We start from the raw sequence: 13216 nt of genomic DNA, 5'->3' as shown, positions 1-13216 counted from the left end.
CCCATGTATAAAATATAATAGAGTATTTGGCCCCTGCCCTCCACCTGAGAATATGACATCATCAAATCAGACAACTAACATTCATCAACCTTAACACATTCACTGCATTTCACTTTGCATCAGTCCATTTCATATTTCCTGCTATTTACAGAACATGAAATCACAGTCAGTTCAGTTAAGAGTGCTGCCCCCTAAAGGCCATCAGTGTACACATCTTAATTCCCAGTATATATATATATATATTTATGCGTAAAAGCCGTGGCAGAAGACACAGACACAGAGCAGGAGCAGGGCGTTGGCGTTGACCACGTTCCTCCACAGCGGGACCTCAGTGGTGTCGGTCAGCTTCCTCTTCATCTCCTGCTCCTCCTCCGGGCTCAGCTGGACTCTCTCCTTCTGCTCCAGGCCGCAGAAACACATGACGGCCCTCTTGCACAGGCCGGGCTCTTCTTCTTCTGCAAAATAAGAAAGAAAAAAAATGGAAGTGTAAGGATAAAGCATTAGATCTTCATGATTTGTCAGTACAAATAAAGCGGAAATAAAGTGGAAAACTGTACCGTATATATGAAGTGTCAGAACTTCAAGATAAGTTTTCCATGTATATAAAGACATTGCAGCACAGGTTTTGTAGCCATAGCCTACAGCCATATTCATAGGTCTCATGAGCTAAATTTGCCCTGCGGCCGTTGCTGGGTTGTTGTAGAAACGCAAATCTGAACTGCACAAGAGGAGCTACAGGAAACAACAAAAGGGACCAACGAGGAGATGGTGATAGACTGGAGGGAGCTGTGCTGGAGGAAGAGGAAGGACAAGGTGGAGCTGACCAGTGCAGGACACTACGCTCTGAGACGGGGACAAGCCCAGGAGGCGGTGCCCCGTTTCAGATGATCAGAGGAGACAGAGGGCAGCTACAGTTTCTCCATCCTCCAAGGTCATACGGGTGGAGTGGCTGAAGGACAACGAGATCATCGACCCGGCCGAGGACAGGAACTTCTACATCACCGTGGACTATCCTGACCATCAAGCAGGCGCGTCTGTCCGACATGGCCAACTACACCTGTGTGGCCAAGAACATCGTGGCCAAGCGCAAGAGCTCCACCGCCGTGGTCATTGTCTACGGATTTCCCATCAACCAGTGCTCCTCCTGTGACCAAAACAGTGAAGATGGCGGCCGCGACACAACCATCTTTCACCAAAGAAAAAAAAAAAAAGAGTGGTGCGCACTGAATGGGTGCTGCTGCCGGATGCTCTCTCATCGAATGCAATTTCTCCATCTGTGAGATCAATAAAGTATCACCTTACCTTACCTTACTTGCTATTTGCTCCACTTCAGCAAATAGCAAGAACACAGAAGACTGTTTACATCCTGTGTAGTTTGTAATATGCTGAACATTTGTGGCCACACTTTGCTCTGCCCGATCCTGTCAGAGCTTGGAAGCTAAGCAGGGAAGGGCCTGGTCGGTACTTGGATGGGAGACCGTTTGGAAACACCAGGAAGCCTAGTGAATGTAGTGAGTGAGTGGTTTGTGGTGTTCGGAGGGGCCGATGGCGCAGACTGGTTGCCTCGCTACCGTCAATCTACCCCAGGGCAGCTGTGGCTACAATAGTAACTTGCCACCACCGAGTATGGAGAGAATGAAAAATGCAACATACAGCGTCTTTGTGTGTTCAGAAAAGCGCTATATAAAACCGATGCATTATTATTATCAAATAATGATCCAACAGCAGCTGGTTTTCTGCTACCTACTGTTTAAATATTATTATAATAATATACAGAAATGCCTTTAGCAGTTCCTACAAATGTGCAGATATTTTTAGCCGTTGAATCACGAACCCGATTTAAATTGAACATTATATTTCCATACAAATGAATAGGAGAGACAGGCGCAATACTAATGTATGAGGAAGTATGACAAGTCCGTTTCATAATTTCAGTAAAAACATGTACAATAGGCCAGGATGATGGCAACTGGATGTGTATCCGACCCCACAAAATGAAAGTGTGGCATGTCGGTGTAGGCTACCTTTAAGGTGAATGGTGGCACCAACGTAGCCTTTAAAGCCAGGTGTGCGCCCGGCACGTGCTCGCGCCGTGGCCGCCCACAAAACCTGTTTTGAGCCACATCTCTCCCACACACGGCGCTTCTCCGCATTATTATCCTGGTTAGTTTTGCAGCCTCTTCTGGTCCTGTCTATGCCAGCTCTGCTTAACCCTTTACAGGGTAAGTGACTGTTTTTGGTCATTTCCACACACTTTACATATGGCCTCCCTGCTGCACATCAGTAAAGCTAAAGAAGGAAGTAGTCCTCACTCAGCCAATCAGAGGAGATCACCCTACAGCACAGATAACACTACTGTGCCAATCAGCAGACACCGGTAACGCTCTCAACTTCCTGTTTTCTCTGAAGTTTGAAGAAGTCTGGCTAAATTCATGGTACATTTCTTTACTTCACTTGAAAAAATCTAAATAAATTTAATGTAATTGAATGTGTTTCAAATCATATTTCTTGCATTAAAAAAAAAAAAGTGTCTCACCGTCCATTTTCTTGTCATCTTGATTGTCTACCCAGTCGTCCATTTCAAGGTCGACCCTCTCCTCCGTCTTGTTCCTCAGGCTCCAGCACAGGCGATACAACTGGACATTGGGAGACGGTTGTTATTTGGTTCGTGGCAGCGTTTACCGTACAAATGAAGTTCGTCCACCTACATGCTTGTCGTCGATGGGTTCGGTCACGAGGGAGACTCCCAGAATGACGACACATGACACTGTGAACAAAATCATGCCGAAGTACAGATAGTGCACGCCACAGATGATGGTGGGGCAGTCACTGGGGCTTACACAGCTGCCCGTCCCGTAGACGAACTCTGCAATCATTCGGGACAGACCAACGGCGAGGCCTGTCATCAGACCGTAAAAGGCTCCCTGAGAAAGAATCACAAAGGACGATATTAAACTATGTAGGCTAATTCGCACATATTCAAGACAGAAAACAAAAAAACAACAAAAAACAACAAATTAGCTCATCAGGCTCAATGTCTTAGGCATTATTAAAACACATCATTGTCAGATGACGAGGACCTGTACCATCAGTGTCGTCTGTTGTACTCACAAGCTAACGTACTGTCTCGAAGGTTTGCTTCATGATTTGTTGCCTCCACAGACTGATAGTGGCACACAGAAGTGTTCAGTAAGTCATTTAAAAGCCTTGAAGGCACACCCCAGAACAGAAGGTGGCGCTGTGCAGATGTACTGTCAATGCCACTGACTCACAGCAAGGAAGAAGTTTTGTGCTTCGTGTCGTGCTGCCGTACAAATTGTGAATTCTATTTCGTTGTGTGCTTGTACGATGACAAATAACGCACTTACTTAATTACTTTAGTTAATTTTCCTGTTTCAGAACCTGCAAACACACTTTTTAAACTAATATCTATACTTTTACTCAAATAACGTAATCAAGTAGTTAGACCACGTAGTGTACAATGACGCTCTCGGACTTTTGTCGAAAGAACCCAGATGGACCAGCGCCCGAGGACTGTTTGTGTCCAGCCGGGCCAGTTCATTGCGTGTTGTGAAACTGTGCGGGTCATTTACCAAGCGTTTGGTCATGTGCTAAACAAATAGCATGTGCAAAAGAGCAGCAAACATTGATCCATTCTTTACTCACGCAGCATTCTCCCATTCACATATCAGATTAAAACAGGTCAATTTCAATTAGACAATTAGGTGCATCATATCTACAAATAGCTATATACGATTGTCTCGCCTGCACTCGCTATTCAGCACTTGTCTAATTGCATTGGGTTATACAAAAATACCTTTTGTTGTGTCTAAAAAATGACACAATTTTGCTACGCAGAATCTGTATCAGGTCAGAGTTTTGTGCTGGGTGGATTATTATTATTATTTTATATTGTGTGTTGCCTTATTTTAGTTGTTTCCACTTGAATTAAGATGGTAGCATACAGCATTTTCATTTCTTGAACATATTCCATACAATAAATGTTAAAGGGGGGGTATTATGTAAAATCGACTTTTTCAAGCTTTACATCATGTTATTATGTCATTCCCTCATTGAAAACATGCCTGAAGTGTTGCCTTGGCACATTCACGTATTTTTGAGTAATCTGTAAAAACTCTGATGGCGGCCATTTTAGGGATAGGTTTGCCTGAGTCCTCCTAGGAACGCCCCCACCTCCTGGAGACGCCTCCGAGCTTTCGTCACCAGCCGAGTAACCAACCACTGCCCCTCAGCAGAACCCCCTCCCCACTGATGCCACAGACAGCGTGTGGAGGGGGCGTGTCGGAAAGGGTCAGAGGTTCTTAAAGAGACAGAGGCCTATTTCAAGACATTCACTACAGCCATATTGAGAGAGCAATTTCATACAAGGCAGTTATTCTAATTTACTGCATTTACAGACCAACAGAAGGTTTGGTCGTCATTGTAGTGTGATATAGACTGGTGCTATGTGATTGAAAAAAGCAGAATACCCCCTCTTTAAAAATCAATGTTCAAAATACAGGGCTTGAACTTTTGCTTCTTGGAACTTCTAGAATGATCAGCAGCAGGGACGCAAGCCGTAACACCAAATATCAAGAGAGAGCGATGTACTGTCCCAGTCAGTTACTCACCGCCTCGTTGACGCGCTTGCAGAAGATGGCCAGTATGAAGACTGCCGCCACTGGAGGAGTCAGGAAGCTGGTGATGGACTGAATGTAGTTAAAGAGCTGCCCACTCTGAGCGTTCTGCACCACTGGGATCCAGGCGATGCTCACGCCGATCAGGGCCAAGATGAAAACTCTACAGCAGAGCAGCTTCAGCACAGGTGGAGCTATTGTTCAACAGGTCACACATAAAGAGTTACCTTCCGGCGATCATGAGCTCCCTCTCGGAGGCGCGGTGGCGGATCTTGGTATAAATGTCCATAGTGAAGAGAGTGCTGGCGCTGTTGAAGATGGAGGTGAGAGAGCTGATGAGGGAGGCCAGCATCACAGACAGCATCAGGCCGCGAAGACCTGCAACACATACAATCAATCAATCAAGTTCTATTTCTAAAGCGCTTTTGTTTTCCAAAGTGCTGTACACAATTTAAAAAGGCACATCATATCATTAAAAACAGACCATTATCACATTCACAAAAAATGCCACAGGACTATGTGTCAAGTGCCTTTCTAAACAGGTGAGTCTTCTTGGAACAGGGGCAGGTCTGTGACGGCACGTAACTCAAGCAGCAACGAGTTCCAGCAAATGCCACAGCAAACGCACGATCACCCCCCACTGTCTGTAACGTGACCTGGGCACCTCGAGCAGGTGGTGCTGAGCAGAACGTAGGGCTCTGCTTGGGCTGGTGAGGGGTCAGAGTCTCACATAAATACGCGGGTGGATGGAACTGAAAACGAAAAGCAAAAGTTTGTACTGGATTCTGAAAAGGACTGGAAGCCAATGCAGGGAGTAAAGGACAGGTGTCATGTTTGCAAGAGTTGGTGAGGAGTAGCATTTTGCACAAGGTCTGACTGAGTCCAACATGCAGTGCATTGCAGTAATCCAATCGTGAGCTGATGAAGGCGTGAATAGTTTTTTCCAGGTCGGAGCGGCTGAGGAAAGGCTTCTTGCTCGCGAAAGTTCAGGTTTGTATCCAAATTTACACCTAGGTTTCTGATGACAGTGTGGGGGACGAGAGACTGTAGACCAGGAACAGTGAGCGCCAAAAAGAATGACTTCAGATTTGCCCTCATTTAAACACAAAAAGTTCTGTGAGAGCCAGACACCTGTGGATGTTGATCGTCTGCATACATGTGAAAGGACACTTTATGTCTAGAAATGATTCAACCCAGGGGCAACATGTAAAGTGAAAGTAATCCCGGACCTAAAATGAATCCCTGTGGCACACCAGAGGACAGAGTGTGCAGGAGGAAAAGTCATTGATAACTACGGAAAAAGACCTGTCCGTTAGTTAGGAACCACTGCAGCACAGGTCACACAACACATCACGAAGAGAATACAAAGACATATCTATTTATTTAATGTACATATGCAACCCACCATTAGGCATCAATTCCACCACCAGCTTAGGATAGGCAATGTTGGAGCAGCCCACGCTGGCGCCACATTGGTTTTCACACTCTGTCGGATCTACACATGCTACAGCGTCTGAAAGAACACGTAGACCAGTTCAGATGCTTGTGTAAACCCACAGGTCTAGAAGACGCAGAGAGCTTGTACCTGGATATAGGATCCTGCTGATCATGCCAGGGAACACCATGATGAACATGGGCAGCAGCTTCAAGTAACCGCACAAGATACAGCCAGCTTTGACGTGGGACAGGTTCTTGGCCGCGAGGCAGCGCTGCACAATCACCTGTGTTGATATAGTATCATTAGTTTGGTCATTTGATGTAGCTTTTTAGATTCCTCTTGCCGAGGAATTTGTTGTGGACAAACCATAGCAAGAACAAATAAAACACAGAAACAAAGAATAAAACTATTGCAGCAAATGACACAGTCCACACTCACATCTGTCAACCTCAGACATCACATGACCAAAAAAACAAACTAAAGTACAGTTCAGGTCATCATGGTCGATCTAAGGCAACAAAATGACACCCAGAGCCAATACAGAGAATATGTACTACAACACACGTTCACCCACTGCAAAGTTAGAAGTTAGCACCAAAATTTTTTAAAAAGTACATTTACAAATTGAAGTACTCCAACAAAATATTTCTCAGAAGTGAAGTTCCTTTCCTTCTGTTGAACATGGAAACGAGTGCATATACCTCTTCAACGTACAGTTCTGTATCGCCCTGACGGCATCACCGCAAACTAACAAACAAGAGTGAATTTGACCTTTATTTAGGGATAGTAGTGCTGATTAACAATGGTAATTGTTTATTTACCATTTTACTGATTAACAAACTCTTCTTCAAGTCCTGGTCTCAGAGGGGATCCTGTTGTACATATTTTAAGTACATTGTTCCAAAAAAAAAATTTGGAAACTGTCTTTAGATCATTCATTCCTGACCCGACAACTATTGATACATAAGCTGAAAAGTCTCGGCGTATATGTCTTCGGGTTTCCACATTTGCCACATTTGTCTCTTAGCTCTGAACACCTTGTACTTCTGGAAACTTCAGGTCTGTTACGGCTGCTGAAAATGGCAGCACTGGTAGATAATGGATTCCTGGTGTCTCCATGCTTGATTTGTCCTAAGTCTGTGACAGTTAGTTTTCCACTGTAACTTTCTCCTTGCAACCTTGTTGGCTATTAAAACTTAACATTTGATGATCCTGTGTCCACTCCCCCAAATGTTTGAAATGTGAAGAGGATGATCCAGCTTTAAAGCTTTTGAGTTTTCAGTGTCTGACAGATGTCTTTTCTTACACCATTCTGTGCGAGACAAAGAAACTGCACAATAATTCTGGAGCCGATTCAGAGCGTGCCACCTGGGACACTTCAATCCAACAGCCTTTCAGTTTTATGCAGTTTGGAGTATGAAAATGTGAAGAAAAATAACAACATGGTAATAATTGCAGTGCAGACTCTTACTGGATTGATCAGAGGAGCATTTTGACGAGAGCGCCGCATACTGACCTGATCTGTGCAGAAGTACCAGGTGGCCTGAATGGTGAGCCCGAACACCAGGCCGGGCCAGGGCAGGTCACCTGTGATCGGATCCCTGAAAATATGGAAGGAATCTGCTCGTGGCTCGTAGCACTTTGCGCTGATGTTGGTGGTGACCGAGGGCACCGCTGTCATGTAGCGCTCCTGGAACTGCTCATAACCCCCCACCTCGTCAAACGCTAAACGGGGATTTGAAAATATACATGACGAATCCAAAAGCGCAAGAAGATGCTGAAAATATCATCATTTACCAAATCCCATGAGGATGAATGATCCAATAATCATGATGACAGTCTGAAGGGTGTCTGTGTAGATCACGGCCGCTAAACCCCCTAACACAAAGAGATGTAGAGAATGGATATGATCAATCAACACAATACTTTTACCATAAATAAACAATGTAACTCATAGGGTGTCATTTGAGAGTCATACAAGTACACAGTTTAATGTGGATAAAGGAAAAAAGGAAACAATCTGCTACGCAAAAATGTTCAGATGTTACGATGATCAGTGATATTACAAGAGCTGTAGGGATGGGGTATCGTTGGCACAATATTTTTCTCCGTGGGCTGTATTTTGAATGAATGGTTTATTTTGGTTGACTGATGCATTTAAATCAATACAATTTCCAAATAGGAACAATAACAAAATATTCAACCAAAAAAGGAATAGGCTGAAGCAATGCTTATTTATGCCTACCCTTGTTCAAACCACAAAACTGATGCTGAAACAGCTGTCACATTAATAATATACATTATCAAATAAAAATACAATCAACTATTTGGTGACTTACAGACAGAATAATGAATGATACACACATATACACATCTCCATTTTATTCATGCTTAAGGTAATCACTCATAGTCTTCTATTATGTCTTTGTGTGACAGAAGTTATAGAGTCTGAGTTTGAGCAATTGTGCAAAGGTCAGATGTGTTCACTGAGTCTTTACACGCTAAGGTAATGGCTGGATAACATGCTCTAAGCAATTTACATACCACCTGTTGGTATGTTGCACAAACTCCCAAAGCATAAAAATAGCAAATGGTATTTTGCCTAAAATGTGGGCAGCTACAAGTGCCCGTTCTTCACAGCTGGAAGGCCTCGAATTCAATCCCCAGGCCTGGTAGGTGTCCCAAACATCTAAAAAAAAATATACAAAAGGCCTGGTGTAATGGGAGTGTGTGTTTGAGAGTGTGAGTGGGGCTACTATTCTCGCTCCATGCATGAATCCTATGCATGGAAATAAAACAAAATTCTAGCAACTGATTAGCTTCCATGTCTAACATAATGCAATTATGTTAAAGGAATAGGCCACCGTTTTTACATACGGAGATATGTTCTTACCTTAGCTTTGACGAGTTCTTTAGGACCTCTCTGGTCTTCACCCGTGCCTTCAGTCACGTAAACACAGCGCAGACGGCGTTAGCATTTAGCCTCTCCCTCTCTCCTCTATAGCTCCAAAACTGGTCACTATAGAAGCTACTAAGCTCTTCCACGTTTTCCCTATTTAAATATGGTTACGTGAAGTGTTGCACTACAAAGTATAATTACACAAAATTAAACTATGTGGATTTTCTAAGCGGATAAAAGGGGGAACTATATTGTAAGGCGTAATAATACCAGGAGTAGTTCGAAATCCGCGCAGTAATCTTCACTTTACTGTGTGGATGCCAAATTACTCCTGGTATTATTACGCCTTTCAATATAGTTCCCCCTTTTATCCGCTTAGAAAATCCACATTGTTTAATTTTGTGTAATTATACTTTGTAGTGTAACACTTCACATAACCATATTTAAATAGGGAAAACGTGGAAGAGCTTGGTAGCTTCTATATTCACCTGTTTTGCAGCTATAGAGGAGAGAGGGAGAGGCTAAATGCTAACGTCGTCTGCGCTGTGTTTACGTGACTGAAGGCACGGGGGAAGATCAGACAGGTCCTAAAGAACTCATCAAAGCTAAGGTAAGAACATATCTCAGTATGTAAAAACGGTGGCCTATTCCTTTAATGCAATTATGTGAGAGCTAGATATTAAGAAATATTTGGGTTGTGCCTCAGAATGGCATGGATTGCCTTGTGACACTATGATATGGGGCTCAATGAGGAGAAGCAAAACTAAAAATGTAATCTTCATCATGTCAAATAGGGCTGGGACGGTCCACTTTTGTCACGATATGACACGTATCACGATACTCAGGGGCCGATCCGATGCGCATTGCGATATAATAAGGATTAATAAGGATTTGTAATATTTTTACCTTAAAATGTATAAAAAGGATTAGGAGTGCAGGGTGAAAATGCCTCCAGACACAAGTTCTGAAAGTAACGATACTTGGTATTGCAGCACAAAGTATTGCGATCCAAATCCGATCCGATATTTTGTCCCAGCCCTAATGCTTTTGTGATTGTGATGGAAATCGAGATTACAAACAGTCTTGTGAACAGAGGATTGGTGATTGACACTGTCAGCCGCATAAAACCGGGATGTTATGCTTGCAGAATTTAAAGGTGCAATTTGAAACTTATTCCATTTTACATTTTGTGTTTATTTATGTCTTAATCTGTTAAATGTTTTAATGTCTTAATAAAGAAAAATCTGAATCTGAATCTGAATCCTGGAGCGCCTTAGAGAACACGGTGATGGAAAGTAAAGGCGCCCATGCTGACCACTCATACAGCCGCTGGGTCACTACAAGGTCAAATACGCACAATACGCGTTTTCTTTCCACATAAAAAGTTGCATAATGCACCTTTAACCAATTGTTATCAGTAAAACTAGAATCTGATATGAACCTGTTGTCTTCTTGGGACACGTATAGGTCATATATATCAAACATTTGCGAAAACATCTTTCATATCCTGCCTTTAATACGCAAGATACAGTACGCAGAGAGATTTTGTCAAGTGTAGCAGTTGCTTCATAAAATCATTGTAAGAAACTGAGTCGTGTTTGAGTGAGTTTTATGTTGTAGCTCTTGTAACTGTAAAACTCAACCGCACAAGGCCAGCTCCTGCTTATCGCCGTCACAGGGCTTAAACCACAATAACACGGACAATAAACAAGTCACATCTCCACAAACGGATGCGGTGAGACTTTAACCTCCAGACCTGGTGCGATTTGTAAAACAGATAAAGACTTGTGCATGGGTTCAATGAAAATGAAAGCAAACCTGTACCTGTGACGGTGTACAGCGCGGTTATCACCAGCAGCGCAATAACAGCCAGGTAGATGTTCAAGCCCAGGGCCAGGTTGATGAAGATGGCGCCGGAGAACATGTCCGCCTTGGAAGGGAGATGGAGAAATGCACAGTTCGCTTGACAGTACAGTGGTTTGAATCACCGTAGTAGTTTGACAGCCGCACTCACTGAGATCTTGGTGAAGACGTACAGGAAGAGCGACAGCACGGAGAGGAAGATGCGGATGCGCTGGCCGCCGAATCTTTTCTTCAGGTACTCGGGCATTGTCACGACCTGAAGACACACCAACACTGTAGTGAAATGGCACGAGAAGAGGAAAAAGCATGTCGCAGTGAAGTTTTACCCCAGCCTTAATGTAGATGGGTACAAACAGCCACCCGAGGAAGATGACCACGACAAGAGCCTGCAACAAAACAGACAAAAAGAGTCTCCATGTTGGAATACAGTGTGTAGATCTATGAAACTATAGATACAGTCGGAAACATATTTTCTGTCGGAGTATTAACTTATTTATGACACACAAATAAAGTCAAGTCTCAATCGGGCCCATATGGATGTTTTTTCACAGCTGATTGTTCAGTAGAAGAGAAAAAACGGCTCGCGTTAGCATGTAGCATTATGCTAGCATTATGTTAGCATTCTCCGATATTTATGGCCTGTTGAACAACTTTGCTCCTCTTCATGACTTTGTATCTTTATTTTGTAGAAAACTACAGTATATTCATAATTCAGCATTTGTTAAATTTGGAGAGATTTTAAAAAGTTTAGATTTCTCTCCTCTTTGTTTTCCCGCTCAACAGCTTCAAACATGACCATATAAGGGCGATTCCATTCTGTATTTGTACGGTGGCCATTTTGTGATTGGCTAGTGAGGCTAATGCTAACGGTTTTCGTTGATAAAATGTCAGAATTTGAGATGCTTTAATTGTCTTTTTATTTGTTGTATCGCTGTAAGTCTAGGTGCTATGTTAAGTAAGACATACCTAATCTGAAATAACGAGTTTTGTACATCTTTAAAGGACTGTTGTTTTTGCACTTTTTTATTCTACAGCTCAGTCTCAAGTTCAGGACTGTGCTCATGCAAAATATATTCTTGTTCTTGGAGCAATGTGTACCAATACACATTTTTTTTTCCTTCTGTGACTATAATGCAACACTATTGTAAAAATGTAAAATGTATGCAAAGTATGTACGGACTTTGCATCATGTGTTAAGACTGTTTATTACATTTTCCTTTGTTTTATGATTAAAGTGTGTTACATAATGTTGGTATGGTATGGTATGGTATGGTATGGTATGGTATGGTATGGTATGGTATGGTATGGTATGGTATATATATGATGTCAGAATATACAGCACAGTAAAACAGTTTTAAATGGTATGAAACAAATGTAAATATATATGTTTACGAGAGGAAAATCATTGTCTAATGTAGCCAATTAAGTCATGAAATTAGCAGATTAGCAAAAGGATATAAAAATGAGTGGTGTTTCCTATTGGTTTACATTGGCCATTCCTAGCAGTGACCATTTAATACACATCTGTGAATACAATACCGCTGTTGTTCTATGTCAAATTGTTGTTGTCTTATCACCATATATATCAGATTCCACATTACATTCTGGAGTCACCCTTAGCCACGAGGGGGTGGCATCGCAGCAATGTCAGCACCCGCCATGACGACCAAAGAATGCTATCTTCGCCCATTGCTCTGACCTATAGATACCCCAGTAATCCCAGGCGCCCCCGAGGTTGGGAACCACTGACCTATAAAATGCACTCATATCCGCCCTATATAGACATGGTTAAAGCGGTTGCATATTGAGATAGCACAGGAGATTACTTACATTCCAGTCAAATCCAACAATAGCTATACCTGCTGCTGCACCTGTGCCTGCGACTCCCACAAGGTGACCGCTGCCGATGTCGCTGGCGAAGAGGGATGCTCCGATCTGCCAAGGGGCATGTCCATCAAGCAATTTGCATAAATGTTTTGAACGAGAACAAAACAATAATAACAGTGGATTTGTCATGATAACAATAAAAAAGTTGAAAGGTGATACCCACAGGCCACCACACCATGCTCCTCCCAGCCAGGAAGAACCCACCCACTGTGGACCGGTTGGTTCGAACCATGGCCTACAACAGAACAGCCAAACACAGGTATGTACGACTGCAACCTATAGCATACTGAAACCTTGAACTGTTGTGACGTAAGTTTATTTAACCTCTTAAACCGAACCAAGCACATTTTCTCCAGTTTGGCTTTACACAAATCTAAAAGCTTTCTGATGAAAAAGTGGCAAATATTTGACGAAAGCTATACCAAAATAGAAATGAAACAGAAAGTGATGACTATGCTGCAACGATGCAAGGAAAAAGATCAGTTTAGATGA

The 13216-nt window shown here is 42.8% G+C and overlaps 1 protein-coding gene across 1 annotated transcript; it reads right to left on the bottom strand.

Moving 5' to 3' along the window:
* Positions 1 to 243: 243 nt before the first annotated feature.
* Positions 244 to 12959, bottom strand: LOC306970391 (sodium/glucose cotransporter 1-like; the record flags this gene model as incomplete). The annotated part of the gene is made up of 14 exons (XM_079566363.1): positions 12888 to 12959; positions 12668 to 12772; positions 11164 to 11223; positions 10989 to 11093; positions 10799 to 10904; positions 7873 to 7953; positions 7592 to 7800; positions 6223 to 6358; positions 6043 to 6150; positions 4865 to 5015; positions 4632 to 4800; positions 2709 to 2924; positions 2537 to 2636; positions 244 to 455 (listed from the first exon to the last, which is right to left on the bottom strand). Exons 1-14 carry the CDS (start codon positions 12954 to 12956, stop codon positions 244 to 246), a joined length of 1827 nt encoding a protein of 608 aa, XP_079422489.1. The 5' UTR covers positions 12957 to 12959.
* Between the last annotated feature and the right edge of the window lie 257 nt (positions 12960 to 13216).

This window comes from Gobius niger (assembly GCF_951799975.1).
Source record: "Gobius niger genome assembly, chromosome: 11".
NCBI classification, from domain to species: domain Eukaryota; kingdom Metazoa; phylum Chordata; class Actinopteri; order Gobiiformes; family Gobiidae; genus Gobius; species Gobius niger.
Note: the sequence above shows the minus strand (reverse complement) of the source record. Positions and strands in the feature narration are given on the sequence as shown.